This window comes from Tenrec ecaudatus, chromosome 10 (assembly GCF_050624435.1).
Source record: "Tenrec ecaudatus isolate mTenEca1 chromosome 10, mTenEca1.hap1, whole genome shotgun sequence".
Classification (NCBI taxonomy): domain Eukaryota; kingdom Metazoa; phylum Chordata; class Mammalia; order Afrosoricida; family Tenrecidae; genus Tenrec; species Tenrec ecaudatus.
In genome coordinates this window covers 685,420-711,165 of record NC_134539.1, presented here as the reverse complement: position 1 = coordinate 711,165, position 25,746 = coordinate 685,420, and the positions used below count along the sequence as shown (strand labels likewise).

Genomic DNA, 25,746 nt, shown 5'->3' with positions numbered 1-25,746 from the left:
GTAGGAGACGCCGGGCCCCGCTCTCGGCTTCGCAGCTGCTGTAGTCGCCGTGCGACCGGAACCACCGCAGCCCGCAGAGCCACTGGGCGCTCGGGGAGCCGCGCCAGCACCGCTTCAGCACCGCGGACAGCGCCCGCCGCGTGGAACCCAGCATCTGCGCGGCTCCTGAGCCTAGACCCCGCGGCCGGCCCCCCGCAGACCCAGACTCCGCCGAGCGCCGGACCGCCCCGTTGGGCATGCACCGAGGGCCCAGCGTTCGCGCCGCGCAGAGCCAGGCCCGCCGCGGCCGGAGCCCATGAGCAAGATGAGCCTGCTGACCCTCGCCCTGCTTTTCTCCTGTTCCTTCGCCCGCGCCACCTGCGACCCCAAGATCGTCAACATCGGCGCCGTGCTGAGCACGCGGAAGCACGAGCAGATGTTCCGCGAGGCCGTGAACCAGGCCAACAAGAGGCATGGCTCCTGGAAGATCCAGCTCAACGCCACCTCCGTCACCCACAAGCCCAACGCCATCCAGATGGCCCTGTCCGTGTGTGAAGACCTCATCTCTAGCCAGGTGCCCGCCCACCCGCCCCCTGTCTCGGGGACACCTGCCGCCCACCCCTCTCCTTGTGTGTCCCAGGGTCATCCGGTCCTCCCCGCCCCCTCCCTCTCTTCGGAGCTCTCTCCTCACCTGGCTCTGCCTGGCCTCCCTGGCAGCCAGCCAGACCCCAGCCATGCCAGACCCCCCTGGCTGGCCCTCAGCAGGGCTCCCTGGGCTCTGACGGCCCTCTTGTGACTGGCGTTTGGCAGTGGTGTCATAATGTGTCCGAGAGAGGGGAACCCGGGGGAGGCTCCGCAAGCGGGCACAGCCGCCAGCCCAGTCAGCGCTAGACCCGCAGGTTTCCAGGGGGCAGAGCTGGGCTCATCTTTGCTGTTTTCAGACTCTCCCCCTTCTCTTGCCCCAGGGTGGCTCTGAGGTCCGCAAAAGATGGGAATGACCCAGGCGTTTAAGGGATGTGTGTACCCATTTAGCAGGGTGGGATAACGCGCCATGCGCATGCGAGGGAGCGGGCTGCGGTGGCAGGGCGCCCTGTGGAGCGTCGCGGGGGAGGACAGGATTGGCAGCGGCTGCCTGTGGAGCTGTCCGCCCCTGGGCCGCTGCCTGCTGCATTCCAATGAGGCCAGCATGAGCTGCATTGCAGCTTTTATGTAAGAGCGCCGAGGCGGCAAGGGCTGCTCCCACGCGCGCACTGAGGCACCGGGGCCATGCGCGCTCCCATCCCCGCCAGGCACACAGGGACACCCCGCCTGTGCCGCGCACAGGGCCCTGCCATGGCTGCTACACGCCTAGGGCACCGGTTCATCAGGCACAGAGATGTGGGGGTGGGCAGAAGGGGCCTTGCTGACACCCCAGGAGCTAGTGAATGACATTCCAAGACTGCCAGTCTGGAGGTCGCGCTGCTGATGCGATGCCGTTCTCGGTTCATCCATCTTGAAATCAGGGGTCCGTTACACTCCAGGACACCCAGATGTCAGATGCACACAGTGGTTCTTTCTCAACAGATCGCTCGGGCTTGGGTTCACGCACCTACCCCCACACTGGTCCCAGGCCCTAAACACTCTTGCTGCACACCAGAGCCAATCGTGTACGCAGGCACAGACATCTATATATACGCTGGGCTTAATGCACTCTCCCCACCGAGCCATAGCACACATGAACACACACGTGCACATGCACACATACTCATGCTAACACTGACCCCTCAGTCTTTGGCCCAGCCCCTCTGAGTGAAGACTGGGGTGAGAATCCAGGAGGGAGGAGGGCAGCAGTCCACCTGTCATCTGCAGCAGTTGCTCAGAGCTTCTTCAGGGCCCTCACCGACCCTACAAGACACCCTGCAGCACAGCCCAGGACCTCATGGGATGGCACAGAGCCACGTGGCCTGGGCTTCAGTTCCATGGTCCATATGGATCAGGGAGGGGTGGGGCCAGGGGACTGAGATACTCCTTTGGTACCCTCAAAGAGAGCATGGGTAGCAGAAAGAGCTGTCATTTACTGACCCCGCCTTGGGGTCAGGTGCCCGTCAAACCCTGCTCTAGACGCAGGCGCAGCAGATTGGGGGCTCAGAGGGACAGAGTTGGGGTTCAGGAGTACTAGCAGAGTGCAGGTTTTAAAGAGACAGTGGGTTCAGGTGCAGTCACACTGGGGGTTCAGGATGAGAGACAGAGGAGAAGGGGTGCATGCACGGGTCTTCCTGATGCTGTCCCTAGTGAACAATGCCCAGTCATTCTGCCTCTGCTTTGGGGTAGAGCAAGGAGACCCCCCTCACCTAGCTGCTTGCCCACTAATTTCAGTCCTGCTGGAGGGGGCATTGGTGGGGAGCCTGGAAGGTCGGCTTCCCCTGTCTTATGGACAAGGTCAGAATTTCTCCAGATGTAGGTGAACTCAGGGCCGAGGACTTCCTTCCTAAAGGCCCCCTGCCCTGTGAGAAGCAGGCCTCTGGCCAGGGGGACAGTGGGCAGGCTGGACACCATTATCTGCACAGCCCTGAGCTCATCCGCTCAGGGCAGGGAGAGGTCTGTACTCTCCCCCAGCAAAGGTCTCCATATCTCCTCTGGTAGCCCCTCCAGGCCCCTGGGTTGACATCACTGGCCCCACTTTGCTCCTGGGGCAGGACCAGCGGGTGACTGAGGCTATGTGAGCACTTCTGACGCCACCTGGACCCCTCCCCACCTGCAGAGCTCCACCTGTGCTGCCTCCAGGTTGGGGCCATTCTACATAGTGCCCACCCACCCATGCTGACCCTGCCTCTGTGTTCACAGGTCTACGCCATCTTAGTTAGCCACCCACCTACCCCCAACGACCACTTCACCCCCACCCCCGTCTCCTACACCGCTGGCTTCTACCGTATCCCCGTGCTGGGGCTGACCACCCGTATGTCCATCTACTCAGACAAGGTAAGCCTGCCCCAGCCCTGGGGCCCATGGTCACTGCTCCTGTGCAACTGAAGGGCAGGTGGACCCCACGGCTCAGGCCAGGAAGCAGGAGGTATGGGAGGGGCACATGCGTGTGAGCATGCACATGCTTCCACACTCACAGTTTCACTAACAGAAACACACACTCATCCACCCGCACAGGTTCATGCAAACCCCCCTATGCATACTCATGTTTAGACATGTAAACCTCCCTATGTTTACTCATGTTTAGACATGCCCAACCCCCCCTATGCATACTCATGTTTAGACATACCTCCAAACTCACACTCATACCACTCAAACTCACACACGCATACTCACTGCCACACCATGTCAGTCACACACCAACACATCCTCACAGCACACTCACACACATGTGCACACACTCATACTTGGGTACACTGTCATGCACAGGCCTGCTCACTCACATCCATGTACCTGCCTGTGCATATGCCCATAGCACTCACATACCCAGTATCTCTCTCTCTCTCTCTCTCTCTCTCTCTCTCTCTCTCTCTCTCTCTCTCTCACACACACACACACACACGCCTGTGCACATGTCCATGGGCACTCACACTCATATACTCACACATACACCCTCACACACTCACTCCCAAGTACACACTCACACAGTTTCACAGATACATGCATGCCCTCTCATACATACACTTGCATGTGCACCTGACTGTATGCACTCACACATACACATGGTTGCATGCACACGTACACCCATGCTTCAGTATCTCACAAATCATCACACACCACCCACACTCACACACCCATGTTCCTTTACACTAATATATGCACACTAGCAGGAATTCACACTCACACACAGTCCTACACACTCACAGATGAACTCACATGTGCCCATACACATAGCCACACAGAGTCACATCTCTGCACTTTTACTCACAAGCTCAACTCACACTTTCTCACACACACATATGCTCACAGAGGGGGTGGGGCACAGATAGGAGGGGTGGAGACACAGGAGGAGGTGGAGACACAGACAGGAAGGGGTGGGACCTTAAACAGAAAGGGGATGAGGGACACAGACAGGAAGAGGTGGGGACACAGGAGGGGGTGGGACACACTGGTGGGAGCAGGGCCACACAGGCAGTGGGGGAAGAGCTAAGACACTGGCTTCCTCCAACCCCCCAGAAGGTGGGAAGTGTGTCTGCCTCTGCCCACCTTTGAGCAGAGGAGGCCATGGGGCAGGGAAAGCTGGTGTGGGTGCTGTGTCTCAGGGCACGAGAGCTCAGCCCCCCACTGCTGTGGCTCCAGCTGGGCAGGCAGCAGAGGGACAGTGACAGGGAGGGGCTTGCTCCACCCAAGTCTGGGGGACCCAACTGGTCCTTTCCAGATATTGCTGTGAGGGGGCTCCTGGATGTACAGGCTCCCACAGGCTGCCCCGCAGCAGACCGTGAACTCCTTGCGGTCCTGAGTGTCCTGGGAGCGGAGGGGTGTTGGGCTTGACTCTGAATCTGGGGCTTGCTGGGCTCACCACCATCTTGGAACCCAACCTGACCAGAGCCTGGTCAGACCTGGTGTAGAGGGGAAGAGGGGACAGCCAGGCCAGGCTTCCGGAGTCATGGGGAAGAGGACAGGGGGAAGCCAAAGCAGGCATGTGTTGAGCTTCCGGAAAACCCTGGCCTACAGCGGAAGCCCTCGATGGCACTTCCAGGCCCACTGTCCCATGCTCTCCCTCATCCTGTCCACCCTGGCCCCTAGTCCTCTGACCATTAGCCTCACAGGTAACAGGAGAAGCTAGCAGCTGGAGGAGAGGACAACTCACAGGCCAGGAAAGGTCCCCAGCACAACCCCACTCTTAGGACCAATGTGCAGCCACACCTGATGGCCAAGCCAGGCTGGGTCTGAGGCCCGCTCATGACCCTCCTTGAACAGCCTTGCATTCCATTCTCCAAGAACAGAGGGAGGCAGCTGCCGCAGTCTCAGAAGGGGCAGGGAGAAGAAGGACCACAAGGTCCGTATGGGTCCACGGGAACAATACAGGAGCTAGTGGTCACCTGGACAGACCCCGAAGGACTAGGTCCATGAGGATGGTGCCTGCTCCCCTGCTAGCCAGCCCACCCACACCAGGATGCTGTGCTCAGCAACAGGCCTCTCCTGGACAGCCAGTGACAAGCCCAAGTGCACACAAGGAGGCCGAGGGCAGGCAGGCAGGCTCTGGACTCCAACCAATCACTGAAATCATTATTTAGTCCCACGAGGGAAGGTTGACAGGGGGAGACAGATACTGCATTTGGGAAGGGCCCTATAATGCCGCCGGGTCCCCCCCCTACCTTCCCCCCCCCCCATCTGTGAGAAGCTGCCTGTTGGGAAGAACTTGCCCAGAGTTCAAACTGTCCAGCAGTGGGCAACCAGGCCAGGGAGAGCCCCTCCCAGGAGATATAGATGCCTGAGGCCCTGTAGGGGCTACCCAGCCCCCTCTGTCTCTCTGGTTAGATGCTGTGCGGGGACAGGGACATCCCATGTCAGGGAAGTGATCCTATCTAGTCCCTCGTAGAAAGCTGGGGGTGGGTCTAAGTCCCATCCAGGAAGCAGTCCTATCTGGTCCAGCAGGTGGCAGGCAGTGGGGACCGGTCCCGGGCTGCAAGCGCCGCCAGCCGCCTCAGCCCGCGCCCCTGCCGCCCCTCAGAGCATCCACCTGAGTTTCCTGCGCACGGTGCCGCCCTACTCCCACCAGTCCAGCGTCTGGTTCGAGATGATGCGCGTCTACAATTGGAACCACATCATCCTGCTGGTCAGCGACGACCACGAGGGTCGGGCGGCGCAGAAGCGTCTGGAGACACTGCTGGAGGAGCGCGAATCCAAGGTGAGCACGCGGTGCGGGGCGCGAGCAACGGAGAGGAGCGGAGCGGAGCCAGCTGCCGCCGCTGTGTCTGTGGCTCCGTGTGTGACACCTTCTCTTTCCATCGTGCATGGTCAGCGCCACCACGTCCGGCGAGCGCCCGCCCCGGCCTGTCCGCGGCTCATTTCACTCGCTTTGCCATTCGTCGAAATCTCCTCGGTGTCTGTCCCTGCCGGGCTAGGGCAGGCCCACCTGGAGCTCCGCAAACACCCCGTCCCGCCCACCGGCCCGCAGAGGCCCCGCCCACTCCGCCACGCCCCCACCCCCAGAGCCCGGCCAGGGCTGTGACCCACACAGCCTTGCCTTGCCTGTCCGCCGCCCTGCACCTCCCAACTGCCCGTCGCCCTCGCCACGACCTCAACACGCCCATCTGCACACCTCTCAGGGGCCCCCCACACTTGGAGACTCCCCCAACCCCTCTCCTCTCTGTTCCCTACTTCACCTGGATTTCCCCTCCTACCCCAATTAGAGGGCTGGTTCTAGGACACACTGACCGCCACCCCATCTTCGTCTGGCCCCACAGACAGCTGTATGGGGACTTATAGGGGGTCTAGGCGACCCCCTCATCCCCTTCCCTGACCGCCTGGCCACGGGCCTGAGGAGGAGCTGGCGCTCGCCCAGGGACATGTTTCACCAAGTCCAGAGCAGGGTGCTCTGCACCTGCTAAGGCTCCCTGGGGCAGCCAAAAAGGGGAGTCCATTGGGGAGGGGGCGCGGGCCGGGCGGGAGCATGCTCTGTCTGGGAAGCAGGGCTGGCTTCCTTGAATAGGTCCCTCCTCCTGAACCCCAAGGCGTCACAGACTCCCAAAGGGTGTAGCGGGCAGGGCGGGCAGGGTGAGTATGGAGGTCATAGGGTAGACCCAGCGGTATTGAGGAGCCCTATCAGGAGCATGGGCTGAATCTGGGAAGGGGGGAAGGGTGGCAGGATGGGCCCCCCCAAACAGCACCCCTGGGGTCTCAGGAAAGGATGCTGGTGCCCCATCCACCACCACCCCACCCCCAGGATCCCCGGAGAACGTGATCTTCCTCGTGTGCCCGCTCCCAAGCTCTCATCACCACTGGTAGTGGCCCTAGTGAGCTCACTACTGCAGCACCCCTCACACACGCGGCCACACTCACGCACACGTGCTGCACGGCAGGCCGTTTTGCCATGCTCCCCAGAACCCTGGCACTCCACGCAGTCAGATGGAACCTTCCCTTACATGTTACAGACACCCCTATCACTCCATGCAGCCCACTCAGACATGTGCACAACGCCCCTGTGCACACCCACCCTCCCCGTGTACAACAGCTCACACACATTTGCAAGCAGGTGTGCACGTGTGCAGCTGCCATGTGCATGCCCAGCCCAGCAGCCACGCATGGTGCACAAACCCAGAGCCCCACTCCTTGTCCTGCCCACGCTGCACACCTGTAGAGCGCCGCGTGCGCACCTGAGAACAAGCCCTCTAGAGAAGCAGGGTGGAGGGAGACGGAGGGGGTGGGGGCCTGAGGGGAGGGGCAGGACGTGGAGGTGGGACTGCTCATCTCGCACTAGAACCGACCTAGGGGTGCAGCTGGAGCACGGTAGGGGTGGGGGTGGCAGGTGGGTCCTCGAAGGGGCATGTGATCGGTGTGGGTGGGGACAGGGTCGCCCTTTCTCCGTGGCCGCCAGCCCCCGCGCCCCACCCCATCCCGCCGGTCCGGCCGCCCCACCCCGGTGTTTGCGAGCTCCAGGGACGCGCCTGTCTGCAGACGTGCCAGGAGGTGGTGTGATTGCTTTAGCGCCGTCATTTCCAACCGTTTATAATCTTCTGTGTCTGCATATTTTCTCTGTGCACATTATTCATCAGAGTAAAAAAAGGAACTATGAAAACCTCGACCAACTGTCCTATGACACCAAGCGCGGACCCAAGGTATATATGCATGGACGTGCACGCCACCCACCGACTAGGGCGCCCTGGCCTGCGGCGCCGCGCCAGCCGCCGGCGCGAGCAGCAAGGACGAGAGTAAGGCAGGCAGCAGGCAGGCAGGCAGAGAGAGAGGCAGGGAGGGCCGGCCCACGAGCGCGGTGTGGGTGCCCTCGACCCACCCGCCTTGACTTTGAAGGCAGGGCCGCTGGAAGTGCCGCTCTCCCTCAGGGCAGTGCATGCGAACCTCCGGGGCCACCAGGGTTTCCTCTGTGGAACCCGGGCGGGGGCCGACCCCCGGCATCCACCGGGGCTCAGGCCACTCCCGCAGGAGCCTGCGAAGGAGAGGCTCCCTGGTGTTGGAGCAGTGGCCCAGTCTCAGCTCCCGATTGCATTCCAAAACTGTTTCCTGTCCGCTGCACGCCTTCCTGAGTCTCGGGCCACTCCAGCTTGCATGCTCAGTGCAGACGTCAGACGGAGCGTGCGCGAGAAGAGCAAGCAGAGGCTGGCAGGCAGAGCTGCGGAGGGCGTGCCACAGCGCCAGCAGGCTGGAGCGCAGGGCCAGAGGCAGACCAGGCCAGGCCAGGAAGGAGCAAAGCAGGCAGGCAGGTGGACAGGAGCGCAGGAGCCAGGTGCTGGCCACAGGGCCCTCGCTCAGCTGCAGGGGGGTTCCTAGCAACTGCAGCTGGACTCTCGCCCCTGAGGCGCTATGTCCCCACCCCAGCCACCCGCTAATGCCCCTGCTCACACCGCAGGCTGAGAAGGTGCTGCAGTTCGACCCAGGAACTAAGAATGTGACGGCTCTGCTGATGGAGGCCCGGGAGCTGGAGGCTCGAGTCATTATCCTCTCGGCCAGGTGAGGCGGGGCGACCCCCAGGCCACTCAGGACCAGACCTGGGCCAGTGCCCAGGACACTGCTGGGCAGAGCAAAGAGGGACAACTCCTTAAGGCCCTTTGCCAGGGAGAGCCCCCCCCACAGCACTCATGAATGTGGACTTGCTGATCGAGTCTGCCTGCCCTTCCCTGACAGTCACTTGCAGGGACCAAGCACAAACACCTGATCTTAGGAGAGAGCCACACTCAGACAGGTGCAGCCAGCAGGGGGCTGGTAACCGGGACCAGGAGGGCCTAAAGGTGAGGGAGGTGATGAGCCCAAGAGCTCAGGTGGGAAGGTCCAAGCCCCCAAGACAGAAAGGTGGGAAAGCCAGGGGAGTCGGTCGGTCAGGAGGGTGAGGGGCCTCAAACTCCATGGAAACTAGGCGGCGCTGGACTGGACTGGGCCCCAGACCATAGTGAAAGCCTCCCTGTTTGTCCATGGTTACATGCATCAGGGAATAACCAAAACACCCAACTCACTGCCATCGAGTCGCAGTCCCTCACGGTGACCCTACAGGATAGCGTACAACTGTCCCCGTGGATTTCCGAGACCAGCGCTCTTCATGGGAGTAGAAGACGTCATCTTTCTCTGAAGGGTGGCTGGTGGTTTCAGACTAGCCCACCATGGCTCAAGGGCCAGGGAAGAAGAGTGAAAGAAAGAGACCCTTTCAGAAACCTGTCTCCCCTCCCCCGCCGGGAAGGTGACGGGGAACACTGTGCCAATGAGGGCCAGGAAGGAGAAACTCTGTCCGTTAGAGCAACATGCCCCCAGGGCAGCAGGCAGGATGGACCAACCTGGGCTCCCAGCATTGGAAGGTAGGATTCTCTGACTCAGGGCAAGCACACCACCCTAGGGCTCTCACGGGTACCAGGAGCAGCCCCACTTTGCAGCCTCTCCTTCCCTGTGCCCCACACAGCCAAGACCAGACAGCCCCACACTGTACCATTTCTCATCAGGGGATCCGGAACTCAGGGGCTTTGGCCATTTCCCACCTTACCACATGTCCACTGATGGACATTGCCAGAAGGGCCGCCCAAAGATCCTGGAGAAAAGGGTTACAACCATCTAGACAAGGGCAGCGGCTCCTCAAGCCCCGCCCAGGCACAGCCGTCCAAACTGAATTAATGACCCATTCACTCTTACACCTGGTTCAGGCAACAGCACTTTAGAGAACCTGGGTGACTAGACTGGAAAGCTGGGAGGTGGGGCAGAAAGCATATACCCAAACAGCCAGCTGGCAGGAAGAAGACCTGCTTTATTCAGAGCAGGGCAGCTCAAAGAATCCAGTACCCCAAGGCACAGGAACAGGGTCCTGTCAAGCTGTTAACCCCCTCCCCCATATGTCTATATGCAATCTGAATGGTGGCCTGGCCACAGCACCCATTGCCCCAGTCAGGCAACCAACTCCCCTCCAACCACGGGCAGTCATGCCGTTGTATTCTTGTTAAGTGTCATCAAGTTGGCTCTGACCCACATGGACCCTAGTCACCACAAAAGGAAGCCATCTTCATGATTGTGCCCGTGTTTGAGCCCATTTTTGCTGCCTCTGTGTCAGTCCATCTCATTGAAGGCCTTCCTCCTTTTTGCCACCCACCCCCCACCTGTCTGAGCATGATGTCCTTTTCCAGAGCCTGGTCTCTCTGGCCAATACACCCAAAGTGTGTGAAGTGAGCTCTCGCCTTCCTTGCCTCTAAGGGGCACCTTCTAGGGGCCGTGCATCTTCCCAGGCAGGCTTGTGTGTCCTTTGGCCGTCCATGATACTTCCCGTGGTCCTCAGGAGCACTGCGATTCAATCACATCAATTCTTCTTTCTTCTTCCTGATTTAATGTTCAACGTTCACACACCCATGAGGCAATGGAACAGACGATGGTTTGTGTCAGGGGTGCCTCAGTCCTCAAAGTATTATCTTTGCACTAAAGAAGTCTTGTGCAGAAGATTTGCCTAATGCACCGCTTCTTTTGATCTCTGGACTGCTGCTTCCATGAGCATTGATTATGGATCCAGGCAAGAAAAAAATCCTTAGCTTCAACCTTTTCCCCATTTAGCATGATGTTACCTATTTGTCCAGTTGTGAGGTTTGGGGTCTTCTTGACATTGAGTTGGAATCTATACTGAAGGCTGCCGGCCTTGATCTTCATCGGCACGTGTTTCAAGTCCTCCTCACTGTCAGCAAGCCAGGCTGTGTCATTTGCATGTCACATGTTGATGATAAGCCTTCCTCCAATCCTGATGCCACACTCTTCATATAAGCCAGCTTCTCTGACGATGTGGTCAACACACAGATTGAATAAATGTGAGAGGCTACAACCCTAATGCACATCTTCCCTGACTTTAAACCTGATTTATTCCCTTGTTTTGTTCACATATACAAATTGCACATGAGCACAATGAAGTATTTTGGAATTCTCATTCTTCTCAAGGTGATTCATAGTTTATGACCTACACATATGTGTTAGGCAGGATCCTCCCTCACGCCGTGACCCTTTGATGCAGTTCCTCATATTGTGGTGACTCCTAACCATAAAATTATTTTCATTGCTACTGCATCACTGTAATTTTGCTACTGTTATGAATCGGGTGACCCCTGTGAAAAGATTGTTCGACCCCCAAAGGGGTCATGACCCAGAGGTTGAGAACCACTACTCTAGAGAAAGAAAACCAGGACACTTATGATTGTATATACAGTGAGAAGGAATACAACAGCTAAATAGTCCACACAGCAGCACAAAGGGCTCAGTTTAACTCACTTCCGTGGAACAGTTAACATACCGAAGGTCCTTCAACTCACATGGGCTGCTGGTCCAAGGTCAAGGAAGCAGACTTTGGAGTCTGCCCTCAGGCAAGACAGGCAGGGTGGGCAGCAACCCCAAGAAGATTAGAAGTTGGGGTGTAGCAGAAACACAGGGAGCATAGTGAAGAGGTCCCATCAGATCCTCAGGAAGCTTGGTGAAGCAGGTCTCCATGGACCCCCAAGTCCTAGCGATACACACATGCAAGGTGACACGATCCACAGGGAGGCAAAGGACTAGCTCCAGCATCAGAGTGCCGGTCTGATCAGGGAGAAAGAGGGAAGGGGATGGGCCTTGGAAAGCCATTTATCTCATGGCCCTCAAGTCAAGCTGGGAACTGATTAAACTCCACCCACATGTTCCTGTGGAAGTCTATTTGGCACAATAAACCTAACTACCTCAGGCCAATGCCATTCAACAATGGTTGCAGCAGTACATTGACAAGGAGCTGCCAGAGGTTCAGGCCAGGTTCAGAAAAGGACGTGGAACAAGGGCTATCATTGCTGATGTCAGATGGATCCAGACTGAAAACAGAATACCAGAAAGATGTGTGGGTGGAGGTGGGTGCAGGTGCCCCCTCTCTGGCGGGTTTCTGCTGGGATGCTCAGGGCAGCACCCAGTCTCCGAAACCAATGTTCTACAGAATGCAGGGGGTTGCTGCCCATGCTCTTCGTTTCTCTTCCACAGAAGTTGCTGGGGTCCATTGTTTGCATAACAAATGACGTGGACGCATGACTGATAGCATTTTGGTCCTCAGCCCTTCACTCAGCCAGGCTGATCCCTGGGGCGGGGGGCAGCGTGTGCGTGACGCCATCAAGCTGGTTTTGGCACACAGCTTGAACTTTGCGGAGAAGGTGAGGCGCTCTGCCTGCCCAGTTTCTGCTGGACCTGTTGCGCCTGGGCCTCTTGGCGTCTCCTCCCCAGGGGGGCAGTGAGAGGGGGGTTTTGTGAGCAGTGCCGTCCAGCAGCCAACCCTCTGCTCACATCCACCGAGAGCATCTCATTGGAGCAAACACGACGGTGTGCCCCTGTGCACGGCCTGCTCTGCACGTCACGCACTGTCAGCCCAGTGACCCCGAGTGCGGCAGAGAATGAAGCCGCTTCTCTGCACCACCCTCACCACCTGCCCTTTGCTGCAGCTGCTGTGGCAATCCCTCTCGCTACTTTACCAAGCATGATGTCCTTCTCCAAGGGACGGGTCCCTCCTGAGGACATGTCCAAATCATGAGACAAAGTCTCTCCATGCTCCTGACTCTACTTCTCCCAAGACAGGTTTGCTCATTCTTCCGGAAGTCCGTGCCAGAGTCAGCATGTCTCAGCCACACCGGCACACAGAGCCACCCATTCCTCTGCAGTCTCCTCCCTCATCGCCACCTTCCCAGCCCCTAGGAGGTGACGGGTAGACCCACGTCTTGGGCCAGAGGCCCCCTCAGTCCTCCTCAAAGTGACATCTTTTCTTTTGAGCTCTTTAACGAGGTCTCTTGCAGCAGACCTGCCTTTCCTGAGGGCCGCCTCCCTGGGCGCTCCGGGCAGTCAAATGGGACCCTTTCCTCTGCTGAGCATGAGCTGCTAATTGTCCCAGGTGTGGAGTTCTCTGGTTTCGTCATGCTGAAGTGTCATCCATGCAAAAGGCCACTTCTTTGCCGTCATCAGCATGTGCTTCAAGTCCTCTCCACTGTCCACTGCACATCATGGGTCATTCATGAGTCCCCGCCCACCCTTGTTATCCGCTCAGCACACAGATTAGATAAGTATGGTGGACGGATACAACCTTCCTCCATTTGAAGCTATCCAACAACTAACTGCCTCTTGGTCTAGGTACAGGTTCCACATGCACACACTGCATGTTCTGGAATTCCTGTTATCCATAGTTTGTTGTGATCCACAGGGTCGAAGGCCTTCCCATAGTCAGTAGGAGGACTGCTGCTTTCTCAGTCCCTGAGCAAAGGGAGGCAGGAGGAGCCCGCGTCGACTACCAGAGCCTGAGCGCCCCTTGCTCACCAGGCCAGCCACTGGGCAATGGACTCCACTCTTAGCATGATCACCTGGTCTCTCACAAGGCAGGAGCACAGGACACAATGTGGTCCACATCAGGTTCTCTGGTCCCACACAGACCCCAGGATCCTTGTGATCAAGCCCCCTGCTTCATCTCCCACAGGGCTGGGGACACTGCATGCCCGGGATGGGTGGAGAGAGGCCTTGCTGGTCCCCCATGTGGACCCAGTGGGTGGAGGTGGATGCAGCTGCCCCCTCTCTGGTGGGTTTCTGCTGGGATGGACAGGGAAGCTCCTAAGCAAGCAGTCTCCGTAACCAGGGGAGTCACTCGGGACAGGAGATTTGAAGGGAAGCAGGACAGGTGGAGCAGGAGAAGGGCTCGGGTGGGCTGCCCAGCCCCTTACCACCACTTCTATGCCCTGAGCTCCTCTCTGGGCCTCAATTTCCCCACCTGGCGTAGGGCTTCACCTAGTGCATGCCCCTAGCGGTGTCCTGAAAGTTCTTGAGATGAGGCAAATCAAGAGTTAGGAACAGAGTGAGCTCCTGGGGAGCCTCTCCCCACTCCCTGTGGGGGGAAGGGGGTGGGGGGGTGCTGAGTAATGGGGGAAGGCTGGACCAGGGTCAGGGATTTGGGCAGGAAGTCTTCCCGAAATGCCAGACTCCAGTCCAAGTGCAGGGGGACAGCAAGAGAGAACTGGGACGCTGGGAGAGGCTGGGCCTGCAGCTTTTGGGGGGTTTCAGGACTCAGGCTGGTGGAGGGACAGGGCATGGGGTCGCTGGGCCTGTCACCTCTACGGGGACTGGGGGAGTCTCCAGTCCAGAGACATAGGCAGACCCAGGGAAAGCAACAGAGGGCCTCGCGGCCTGCAGGGATGGAGTCCTGGCCGTCAGTCACTGGCGTCTGCCCCACAGCGAGGACGACGCTGCCACCGTGTACCGCGCAGCCGCGATGCTGAACATGACAGGCTCAGGATACGTGTGGCTGGTCGGCGAGCGAGAGATCTCGGGAAACGCTCTGCGCTACGCCCCGGATGGTGAGTCCTAGCTCGAGGGGGGGGGGGGGTATTGGCGGGGTGGGAGGAGGGCGGCTCCTGATCCAGCACGTCCACCCCACCCGCCCTCAGGCATCATCGGCCTGCAGCTCATCAGTGGGAAGAATGAGTCTGCGCACATCAGCGACGCTGTGGGCGTGGTGGCGCAGGCAGTGCACGAGCTGCTGGAGAAGGAGAACGTGACGGACCCGCCGCGGGGCTGCGTGGGCAACACCAATATCTGGAAGGCCGGGCCACTCTTCAAGAGGTGGGCGAGCGGGGTGCGCGGGCACGGTCCAGCTCCGGGGCCCAGCCCCTGCGCCATCCTACCTGGTCGCGCGCCACACAGAGCCAGGCCCCAGAGTTAGCTAGTTCCCCAGGAGCCCAGGTCCACGCCAGAGGGGCTGATGGTGTATCAGAGCGAGCGCCCACGCAGACGGAGGCAAACGGGCGCGCGCACGGAGACACGGAGCACTGAAGGCTGCTTCCAGGGTCCGGCTGGAGGGACACACAAGCACAGACGGGCACGCACAGAGACACACGCGCAGACACGCCTCCACAGAGGGGCACACAGGCAAACACACACAGAGGAGCATGGGCACACACTTGCACGAAACACGTAGACTTCTGTCCCCATCCCCAGGAACTGAGGAGGCTGTGTGCTGTCCAGGGTCCTGACCACAGAATACTCCAGAGACAGGCTCTGGTACCCAGGGACCCTCAGCCCCTCATGAGCTGCTGAGACTTTTCAGCCCAGCGTGTGTGCAGACTGCACACGTATCAGTGCCGGTGTGGCAGGAACGAGTGTCCCAGACCACCTCCTTCACCCCAGGGTGCTGATGTCTTCGAAGTACGCTGATGGTGTGACCGGCCGTGTGGAGTTCAATGAGGATGGAGACCGGAAGTTCGCCAACTACAGCATCATGAACCTACAGAATCGCAAGCTGGTGCAAGTGGGCATCTACAACGGCACCCATGTAGGTGGGGGTCACGAGGGGGCGGGGGCTGGGGCCTTAGGGTCCTGGGGCCAAGACCCCTGCGTAGCCACCTCCATCTCATACCCCCACCCTCAGGTCATCCCCAACGACCGGAAGATCATCTGGCCAGGGGGAGAGACAGAGAAGCCTCGGGGGTACCAGATGTCGACCAGGCTAAAGGTGGGACCCCTGACACCAGACCCACCCAGCACCTGGAAGGGAGCCGCAAGGACCACCAAGGGAGGAGAGTGGGCCTGGGGAAGCAGAGGGCAGGACGTCCTTGGGAAGGGACAGATACAGTCACTCTGGACTTACTGCAGGCCCACCACCCAAGTCCTGCAACGCCACCTCACCCATGCCCCTCTGAAACCTCCAGGGCCCCCGAGTTGACTGTCATGCTGCCCCTCTGTCCCCCGAGGCACCCACTCTTTTCTTCTCAACACCCCACTGGGCTCTTCCCTTAAAACCTCTTCCTTAATCTGATCTGACTTGTAAGCCAGGGGCGTCAAAGAGCTGTGGGGAGTTCCATGGTCTTTTCATTTCACTGTTAATGAACTTCTTGAAGGCCCTCATGTGAAGGGCCCCATGCCCTTGCTCACACCCAGACCCTCTTCCTGTTGGCCCATGCCACATCGGGCTGCATCTTAGACTTTCAAAGACAAAGGCCTTCATTACAATGCCCCAGCCAGCTTGCCCTCCTGCTCCAAGGTCAAGTCTCTTTCCACATCTGTGCTTCCCGGTCTATCCCTGCAACCTGGACCAGCCCCATACCCCGCCCCCCGGCTCTCGCCTTGGCAGCCTGCCCTTGGGCATCACCCTTGCCCTCAGGTCAGCACTTGACTGCAGGTCTGGTGCCCTTCCTGAGGGCAGAATGCTGGCAGCCAGAGGCCCCACTGGGCTGTGCCTGGGACGGTTTCTACAATGTGGTTGTTCGGTCCATGTGTTCTAGAGTTTTTATTGAACTGTAACATCTGAGTAGTTCTACATACAGAAAAGACATGGACGATATGGGCACTGTTTGATGAATTAACCTGACATCAGCATGTCTGTGTAAGCAGAGGGGTGGCTGATATTTGATACAGATTTCAATTTTAACAAATTGAGATCGCAGGAGGGATAAAGCACTTTTAAATCAAATCCTGCTGAGATCTGAAGCAGGGCTGTCCAATACAGGAGTCCTGGTGGCATAGTGGATTAGGCTTTGGGCTGTTAAAGGTCTGCAGTTCAAACCCACCAGCCACTCTGCAGGAGAATGATGAGACAGTCTGCTTCAGTAAAGGTCTACAGCCTCAGAAGCTGTATTGAGAAGCTCTACTCTGGCCCTTGGAGCCTTGTTAATGCAGAGTTACATGTTGGGCTACGCCTCACAAGGTCAGCAATTTGAACGTGGCGCTCTATGCCCATAAAGACGGACAATCTCTGCTCTGTCCTGGGGGTCGCTGAGAGTCAGGGTGGACTGGATGACCGTGTGTTTGACTGCCCCTTAGCCATGAAGCCAGGCGAGGGTCCTGAGATTGATATTGGTTTAACCCCAGGTGACTTTTTTTTTTTTTAGTTAGTTCAGGGATTGTTTGCTGGCCCTTAGGAGCGTTTTCCAGTAAAGTCTGTTGGGGCACCACGCCCTGGCCCCAAAGTCCACTTTCAGCATTCCCTGGGGACCTTGCCACTCCATTCCCTTGCTGTTCCGCTGCACTCCCCCAGTGCTTTGCCTCGGTGTGGTGGGATCAGGTCAGGTGCAATCCCCACACTGTGTCTCCGGTGCTGTCCCCTGTATCGCCCTTAGTCACTGAGGGGCATCATGTCTCATAGTAGGGCCAGCCATGCCCAGGTGACTTTTGAATGCGTGAAATGTGCCTTGTGTGGGGAACTGAACTCTCCAAAATAGTTTATTTTCTTATGTTGTGGCTGGCTGAAACACACCAACTCAACCGTTTCTACAAGGACAGAACAGGGGCACCAGTGATGTTCTTGAAGTGGTCCAGTGCTCGACTCCCCCTTTCTAGGTGGCTGCTCCCCAAGCCCATAACTCACTGCTCTCAAGGCTCCTGTCTAACCTTCTGGTTCCACCCCTGACAGACAGACCTAGGACATGATGCATGGCAGATACTCTGTTACATTATTAGGCGATCCTGAAAACCTACACAGCAGCAGTTTATGGCCCTCTCTGGGAGGCCACTCCCCCATGGATCAGAACCAACCCACACTCCTTCAGGATACTCTCCCCGAGTACCACTCCGCCCCCTGCCTCCCCATCATCTGCTCCCGTCTCCCTGCTTTCCTGGTCCTGCATCCCTCTCCGCTGTCCATCTCATCCCAACTGCACACACAGCCCGCCACTGCTTCCCTCCCCCAGGGACAGAGGGGTCACCAGCTCCAGCTTGGGGACCCCCCAAGACAAACAAAGTAGGTCCAGGACAGATCTGAAACACCAATGCCCAATGGACTGAGGGACAAAAGAGAAGACCAGAGACCACAGGAGACTGAGAGGCAGGGTCCTGGAAGGAAGACCCTGCTGGACCCCTGAGGGCCACAGGCCTCTGCCAGCCTTGTGACTCCTGCCTGGGACAGGGCACTTCTGAAGGAATGAGAGAAAGGGATATCAGGGCAGCTTTCCTGATGAAGCTGTGGTGAGCCAGGAGAGACCGCTGGCCTGGAAGGGCCCGTGCTTCCACCACAAAGCCCATGAAGACTCCATCGTGGTGTGGGCGAAGGAAGCTGGAGAGGGACCAGGCCAGTGCTGACCATCATGGGGCAGGGTGCCAGAAGAGGCTGGCCATGAGACACGGGCGCGCTCGAAGGACAGGCGAGGCCCGTGGTAAGACAGTGTCCTGCCCGCAGATCGTGACCATCCACCAGGAGCCCTTCGTGTACGTCAAGCCCACGATGAACGACGGCACATGCAAGGAGGAGTTCACGGTCAACGGCGACCCTGTCAAGAAGGTGATCTGCACCGGGCCCAACGACACGTCGCCGGGCAGCCGTGAGTGCGGGCGGGGCGCAGGGGCGCCGGGCGGGCGGGTGGGCGGGCAAGCGCGGGCGCGGGGCAGCCGGGAGCCCAGCAGTTTGCGGCCCCGCCCGCAGCCCGCCACACAGTGCCGCAGTGCTGCTATGGCTTCTGCATCGACCTGCTCATCAAGCTCGCCAGGACCATGAACTTCACCTACGAGGTGCACCTAGTGGCCGACGGCAAGTTCGGCACGCAGGAGCGGGTACGCGCAGCCCGAGACTCGCCGCGCGTGCACGGGGTGGGGAGAGCGCCAGGGGTGAGGGCGGGCCTGATGGGTGGTGGGACAGTGCCTCAGCGGGGGCAGGGCACTGGGAACCTGAAAGCCTGAGTAGACGGGGCCTGGAGGGGCAGTGTCGATGAGGGGGCTGGCTCTATGAGTCTTGCTAGGTTGGGCCATGGGCGGGGTCTGCAGTGGGATTGGGTGCTGTCTGTCATCTGGGGTGGAGCCTGTTGTGGGCGGGGTTGTAAGTCCCGGAGAATCTCGAGTGGGCAGGGCCTGTTCTGGGAGGCGTGGCACCGTAGGGCCTGCAGTGGGTGGGACCTGTGAATGTTGAGGAGACCTTCAGAGGGTTGGGCCTGCTGTGAGGTTGGGTGCTGTCTGTGTTCTGGGGCAGAGCCTACTGCATAGTGGGCGGGGAAATTCCTGAGCGGGGGCAGGGCCTGTGGTGGGCGGGACCTGAGTTGTGGAGCTTGAATGCCAATCTAGAGTGGGAGGGGCTTGGTGTGTGAGAGGGCTGTAGCCGTGAGCCAGGCTGGGGCGTGTAGTGGGCGGGGCCTGCAAGCCAAAAGAGAATGGAAAGTGGGCGGGACCTGAGAGTCCCGGTGATCTGAGTGGGACCTATCAGCCTGAGTGGGCATGCCCTTCTGTGGGGTGGGCAGAATGGTATCAGTGAGCTGGGGGGGGCGGGCCTGAGAGTCCATAAGATCCTGGAGTGGGCGGGGCCTGGTGTGGGCGTGCCGGTCAGTGTCAGCTTGGGCGTGGCCTGCAGCGCGTGGGCTGGGCAGTGTCTGCGAGCTGGGGCAGGGCCTGTGAGGTCTGAGTCGGGCTCTGGGGTGGGCAGGGCCTGCTGTGCAGGGCGGTAACTGTGAGCCGGGTGAGGCCTGTGGTGGGGAGCGGGGATTCAGGGAGACCCTGCCCTTACGCTGTCTGTCTGCACCGCGCCGGCGCACAGGTGAACAACAGCAACAAGAAAGAGTGGAACGGCATGATGGGCGAACTGCTCAGTGGGCAGGCCGACATGATTGTGGCGCCGCTGACCATCAACAACGAGCGCGCCCAATACATCGAGTTCTCCAAGCCCTTCAAGTACCAGGGCCTGACCATTCTGGTCAAGAAGGTGGGTGCTTCTGGTGGGCGAGGGCTGGGGAAGACGGTGGGCGGGCCGCGCTGATGCCTCCCTCCCCCACCCCCACAGGAGATCCCCCGAAGCACGCTGGACTCCTTTATGCAGCCCTTCCAGAGCACGCTGTGGCTCCTGGTGGGGCTTTCGGTGCACGTGGTGGCCGTGATGTTGTACCTGTTGGATCGCTTCAGGTGAGTTCCGCCCCGGCCCGACCCCCAAGGCAGAGCAGGCAGATGACAAGCGAGCAGGCTACACAGCTGCCCTTCCCGCCTTCTGCGCCCTGCAGCCCGTTCGGCCGGTTCAAAGTGAACAGCGAGGAGGAGGAGGAGGATGCGTTGACCCTGTCCTCGGCCATGTGGTTCTCTTGGGGCGTCCTGCTCAACTCCGGCATCGGTGAAGGTGAGGACCCGCTGGAACCCCCAGCCCTGCCGCGCGGCCCTTGCGTCTGCTGACAGGGCGCCCGCGCTGTGGCTGTGCCTCTGTCCACAGGCGCCCCCCGGAGCTTCTCGGCTCGCATCCTGGGCATGGTGTGGGCCGGTTTCGCCATGATCATTGTGGCCTCCTACACCGCCAACCTGGCGGCCTTCCTGGTGCTGGACCGGCCCGAGGAGCGCATCACAGGCATCAACGACCCTCGGGTGAGAGAGGAGTCCCGAGTTGGCCGGCCGCGGCGGGACAGGGAGGGGAGGGGAGGGCCAGGCCAGGAGCAGCCATGAGTGCGTTCTCTGCCCCTACAGCTGCGGAACCCCTCGGACAAGTTCATCTACGCCACCGTGAAGCAGAGCTCTGTGGACATCTACTTCCGGCGGCAGGTGGAGCTGAGCACCATGTACCGGCACATGGAGAAGCACAACTATGAGAGCGCGGCTGAGGCCATCCAGGCCGTGCGCGACAAGTGAGGGGATAGGCAGGGCAGGGTGGCCAGGCCCACGCAGGACAAGTGAGGGGTGGGACAGCCTGGCCTTAAAGGGCATGTGAAAGGCGGGCGTGGGGGTGGGGTGGGGAACAATGCAGGGACACAGAGACGGGGTATCCAGTCCACTGGGGACATGCTAGGGGCAGGGCACGAGGGCCAAGCCGAGCTAGTTCTGTAAGGGCCTTGGCCCCAGGAAAGGGTGTATTCATGCTGAGGGGGCCACGGAAGGACCACCTGGGGCGCAGGTGTGCAGGTCTCCAGTGACTGCCAGCCGCGCAGTGCCTCACGCGGCCCCTGTCCGCAGCAAGCTGCACGCCTTCATCTGGGACTCAGCGGTGCTGGAATTCGAGGCGTCTCAGAAGTGCGACCTGGTGACCACCGGCGAGCTGTTCTTCCGGTCAGGCTTCGGCATTGGCATGCGCAAGGACAGTCCCTGGAAGCAGAACGTCTCCCTGTCCATCCTCAAGTGAGCCCCCTACCTCGAAGCGGTCATCCATGTCCCGCCCACCGATGCCCCTCAGGACCCACCTACCAGCCCCATTCACGCTCCCTTGCTCGCTCGCCTAGGTCCCACGAGAACGGCTTTATGGAAGACCTGGATAAGACCTGGGTACGGTACCAGGAGTGCGACTCACGCAGCAACGCTCCTGCAACCCTCACCTTTGAGAACATGGCAGGTGGGGCTCCCCGCTACCCACACCTCCATCCTCTGGCCCTGGTGGGTTCAGCGGGGCTGAAGGCTGCGCTCTGATCACAGGGGTCTTCATGCTGGTGGCTGGGGGCATCGTGGCTGGCATCTTCCTGATATTCATCGAGATCGCCTATAAGCGGCACAAGGATGCCCGGCGCAAGCAGATGCAGCTGGCCTTTGCTGCAGTGAACGTGTGGAGAAAAAACCTGCAGGTAGGGCAGGCCACCCCCTGAGGCCTGGTGCCCACGGCCCGGCCGGCCCGGCCCTCCTCTGACCCCGCAGGCCCTGGCATTGGCCCTGCCCCGGGCGCGAGCCCTGGAGCCCCCATGGGCAGGACTGGAGCTGGGAGCCATGGCCAGGGGCAGCGGTGAGTGCTCCTGGGCTCCCGGGCAGCAATGTCGGGAGGGCTGCCTGGAGGTGGCCACCACTTCAAAGTAGGGCTGAGGGAGGCCTGGCAGCATCTCCAGAGCCGCCCCCTGGCGCCCATTCCATAGGAAGGCAGGGTAAGACAGGGACACTTCGTGTAGCGGGAGTCCCAGATGACCTCTGCCCTCCGCTGCCCTGGCCCCCTTGACATCCTCCAATCCCCTTCCCTGCTGTGTCCGTGTGCTCCTTGGTTCTGGATGATAGGGGCTGGCAGGCCCAGCGGCCCTGGCTGTATCTGTGGGGAGTTACTGCCTGCAGGGAGCTGGGGTCCGCAGCCTGACCGCTGGGCCAGGGGAGGCAACATTCCCACAGTTGGCTTCTGGTTGTCCCGTTGCTTCTCTTTCTCTGGGTGGCTTCCGGAGCTGGGTCCTGAGCAGGGCCCCTGACCTGGGACACTGCTGGTGTGATGGCAAAGGCCATGGGGGTGGGGTACGGGCTGGCACCCCACCTCCCATCAGCCCAATCTTGCTCTTGGTTCTACAGGCCTCTGGCCACTGCCTCTCTCAGGCATAAGGGCCGCAGAGCCCGGGCCAGAGTCCTGGGGGCCGCCTTTTCCACCTCCAAATCTTTCTCCTCACCATGTGCCTTCAGCTGCTCCCCTAGACCCCCTACTGTCTCTTGGTGACTGGCCCCTCTGCAGAGGACATGGGGTGCCGCCTCCAGCCCTCAGAGGGCAGCAGTCTACACCACCCTCCTCCCGGGGACCCAGGTGCACGCCCAGAGAAGAGCGCAGTCAGGAACCCCAGCCCAGCCCCAGTAGCAGCAAGGTCAGGAGGAGCAAGTCTGGGCAGGAGAGGCAGCCGGCAGCCAGTGGGCGTCTCAGCCGTCCGGCGCAGGGAGGAAGGCAGGCCCGAGGGCCCGAGTGGCCGCTAATCACTATACATGTTCATTTTAGGATAGAAAGAGTGGTAGAGCAGAACCAGACCCTAAAAAGAAAGCCACATTTAGGGCTATCACCTCCACCCTGGCCTCCAGCTTCAAGAGACGTAGGTCCTCCAGAGACACGGTAAGGGGACGCCCCGCCACACGCCCGCCCGTGTCTCCGTCCCCTTCATCCCTCCCTGTTGCTCTCTACAGAGCTGCCCCCTCGGCCCAGCCCTCTTGGCGAAGCTCTCTGTCTCTTTCTCTCCTCATCCCCCACCCCACTCTTTCTCTGCCCCCACCTCCTCTGCGCTCTCTCGGTCCTGTCTCCCCGTGTGTCTCTCTGCCCTGGTCTCTCACCTCCCCACTCCCACCCCCCACCACCATGCCATGACCACCACACACCATCCTGAAGCTGTGTCCTGTCGTCGGTCATCGGTCAGTCAGTCAGTCAGTCACTACCTCTCAGGGGTGGCACCCTGGCTCTGCGCCCACCGGGAGGCACCACACCCCATCCCTCAGGGGCCACCACGCCCTGCAACGTCCCTGGAGGGGTGGTTGTGACGTCCCATCCCGTCCGTCTGTCTGGCCGCTAGCCCTGCCCCGACACCTGTGTCACCTGTCTCAGCAGAGCCATGTGTGTTGCATTTTCCATGTGGTCTCTGTGTGGGCCGGGGGCTGGGGGTCGGGCCTGGGTCCCTGCACTGGGCAGCTGGGGCCTGGAGCTGGGACCTGCCCAGGCCCAGGGGGCTGTGTTGGGGTGGGGGGTGGAGGGTGGGAAGATGGGACTGGTCCAGGCTGAGCAGGAGTCCCGGAAAAGTGGTAGCAACTGCAGGGGGACAGGAAGGTTCCCAGAGAGTAGCCCAGGAAAGGGGATGGTGCCTCTAGGGCAGACACCAGTCTCCGCTCCTGACTCAGCCCCCACCCCCCACCCTGAGCCCCTGGTCAGAAGCAGGCCTCTCCCTCTTTTTAAGGCTTCTTGCCTCAGGCAGCCAGCTTCTCAGGACATCCGCCTCTGGCGGATGTGACCTCCCTCCCACTGCCCTATGCCCACCAGAAGCCTCCAGCCCCAAGTAGGATGTGCAGAGTCACCCAGCTCCCTGAAAGGGGTTCAGAAAACACCAGAGTCTCAACAAGGGGCGTCAGGGCTCACTCTAAGAGAGGCCTGCGAGGTCTGGCTGGGCAGCAGCCCAGGGAGGCGGCTGGGACTGGGTCGGGACAAGAAGGGTGAGAAACAGGGGCCGGAGCAGGTGAGGCCATGAGGTCAGCCCAGGTGGGGGGGCCGAGGCCCTGCCCCCCAAAGTGGGCGGAGCCAGGTGGGAGTAGATGCAACCCAGCAAGAGGGGTGGGCAGCAGACAAGGGGTGCGGTGCCCAGGCCTCAAGTGGCTGGAAGGAGAGCACAGGAACCCTTGCAGGCAGTGGGTAACTTTCAGAAGGGGACCCCGAGCGCCAGACCCTGCCTGGAATAAACACACTGTGTAGGTGTCCCACAGGCACCTCAGACTCTTGGTGCCCTTCCTGGCTCCTGTCCCCACAACTCCCACCTGAGGTCCCAGGCACCAGCCAGCAGGCAACTGCTGCATCTGGGCACCCTGCTGGGCTGACTCCACAGGGGCACTGCCAGCTGGGGGGCTGGGTGGGGGTGAGCAGCCCGGCTCCCCCTGTCTCTGGAGCTGGGAGGCTGCTCAGAGGGAGGCTGGGTGGGGGGCTGCTTGGGGCTGGGGGGCCGGCCCGGCTGCTGAGACCCTCTGCCCCTGTCCTGAGGCTGGTCCGGGCCTGGGCAGCGCTGGGCCCTCAGGGCTGGCTCGGTCCCGGAGGCCGGCGGGCCAGCGGGTATTGACTGTTGGTTCTTATTTATAGAGCACCGGGGGTGGACGCGTCGCTTTGCAAAACCAAAAAGACACAGTGCTGCCGCGACGCGCTAATGAGAGGGAGGAGGGCCAGCTGCAGATGTGTGCCCGGCATAGGGAGAGCTGAGACGCCCTGCCCGCCCTCCTCTGCCCCCTCCCCCGCAGACAGACAGACAGACGGACGGGACAGCGGCCCGGCCCACGCAGAGTCCCCGGAGCACCACGGGGTCAGGGGGAGGAGCGCCCCCCAGCCTCCCCCAGGCCGCGCCTGCCGCCCGATCGCCGGTCAGCTGGCTGGCCAGTCCCTGGCCTGGCCCCGCGCCTGCCCCCGAGCCCCGGAGCTAACGGGCCGCCTTGTCTGTGTATTTGTATTTTACAGCAGTACCAACCCACTGATATCACGGGCCCGCTCAACCTCTCAGATCCCTCGGTCAGCACAGTGGTGTGAGCCCGGAGCCGCCCGCCTACCCAGTTAGCCCGGCCAAGGACACTGATGGTCCTGCTGCTCGGGAAGGCCCGAGGGACGCCCACCTGCCTCAGAGACTGCCCGCACGGGGCCTCCGCCCACCTGCCGCCTGGCGGGCAGGCCCTGCTGGACTGAGCTCGGACCGGCAAGGAGACTCGGGCCAGAGGCTGAGCCGGTTGGGCAGGGCTGCAGGGCGCTCCGGCAGAGGCAGGGCCCTGGGGTTCAAGCGTGGGGGGAGGGGCTGCTGCTCTCCAGCAGAGACTGCCCCATCCAGGCCCATCACCACCAGAGCCACCGCCGGCCGCCGCCCCCGCCCCCCATCACCAGCGAGCTGGGCCACCGCGTCCTTCAGCGCCTGTTTCTCTGCAGACTAGCTCCTCCTACACGGCTCCCCTCTTCCTGCTGAACCCCACCCTCGGCCCCTCGCCCCCTGGACCCTTCCGCCGGCTCGCCCTGCCCCCTCATATCTCAGTCGGGACTCCAGTCCAGCAGCCGTTGGGGTGGGGCGGGGGGCGCTTCCAGGACCCAACCTCGCTGCGACTTCTCACCGACGCGCCCGGTGGCGCTCCACGCTCCGGCCGCGTGACCCGCCCGCCACCTTGTACAGCCCCAGCCCCCCTCCAGTCTGAGCGCTCGCCTTGCCCCCGGCCAGCGCGGCGCCCCGCCCCGCCCCCGCGGTCCGGCGTGTGCAGTGGTGTCGCCTAAAGGAATGCCCCAGAAGTCCCGTCTGTGCGCTTGTTGAACCGGCGTGGTGTGGAGGGAGGGTGGGGGTTAGTGCTGGTGGGAGTGCCCCCGAGGCC

General features: G+C 60.8%; 1 protein-coding gene across 7 annotated transcripts; it reads left to right on the top strand.

The window, feature by feature from the left end:
- Window positions 1-295: 295 nt before the first annotated feature.
- On the top strand, window positions 296-25,656 carry GRIN1 (glutamate ionotropic receptor NMDA type subunit 1). Of its 7 annotated transcripts, none has more exons than XM_075558880.1 (21): window positions 296-553; window positions 2,803-2,937; window positions 5,615-5,791; window positions 7,659-7,721; window positions 8,471-8,571; window positions 14,290-14,411; window positions 14,502-14,676; window positions 15,241-15,385; window positions 15,482-15,565; window positions 18,224-18,365; window positions 18,467-18,594; window positions 19,565-19,729; window positions 19,808-19,926; window positions 20,022-20,134; window positions 20,225-20,373; window positions 20,473-20,630; window positions 20,956-21,117; window positions 21,219-21,328; window positions 21,409-21,554; window positions 22,664-22,774; window positions 24,860-25,656. In XM_075558880.1, the coding sequence occupies exons 1-21, from the start codon at window positions 296-298 to the stop codon at window positions 24,926-24,928; spliced, it is 2,832 nt and encodes a 943-aa protein (XP_075414995.1). In that variant the 3' UTR covers window positions 24,929-25,656. The 7 variants fall into 7 exon arrangements, with proteins under 7 accessions (XP_075414995.1, XP_075414993.1, XP_075414997.1 ...); XM_075558878.1 differs by lacking the exon at window positions 24,860-25,656 and adding an exon at window positions 24,491-24,837; XM_075558882.1 differs by lacking the exon at window positions 22,664-22,774.
- The last annotated feature ends 90 nt before the right edge of the window (window positions 25,657-25,746 follow it).

Coding starts and splice junctions, on each gene's coding strand:
- GRIN1 (XM_075558878.1), top strand. CDS start 296: ATGAGCAAGATGAGCCTGCTGACCCTCGCCCTGCTTTTCTCCTGTTCC. Junction 18,595..19,564: donor AGTTCGGCACGCAGGAGCGG/GTACGCGCAGCC, acceptor GCCGGCGCACAG/GTGAACAACAGCAACAAGAA. Junction 21,555..22,663: donor TGTGGAGAAAAAACCTGCAG/GTAGGGCAGGCC, acceptor TGTTCATTTTAG/GATAGAAAGAGTGGTAGAGC.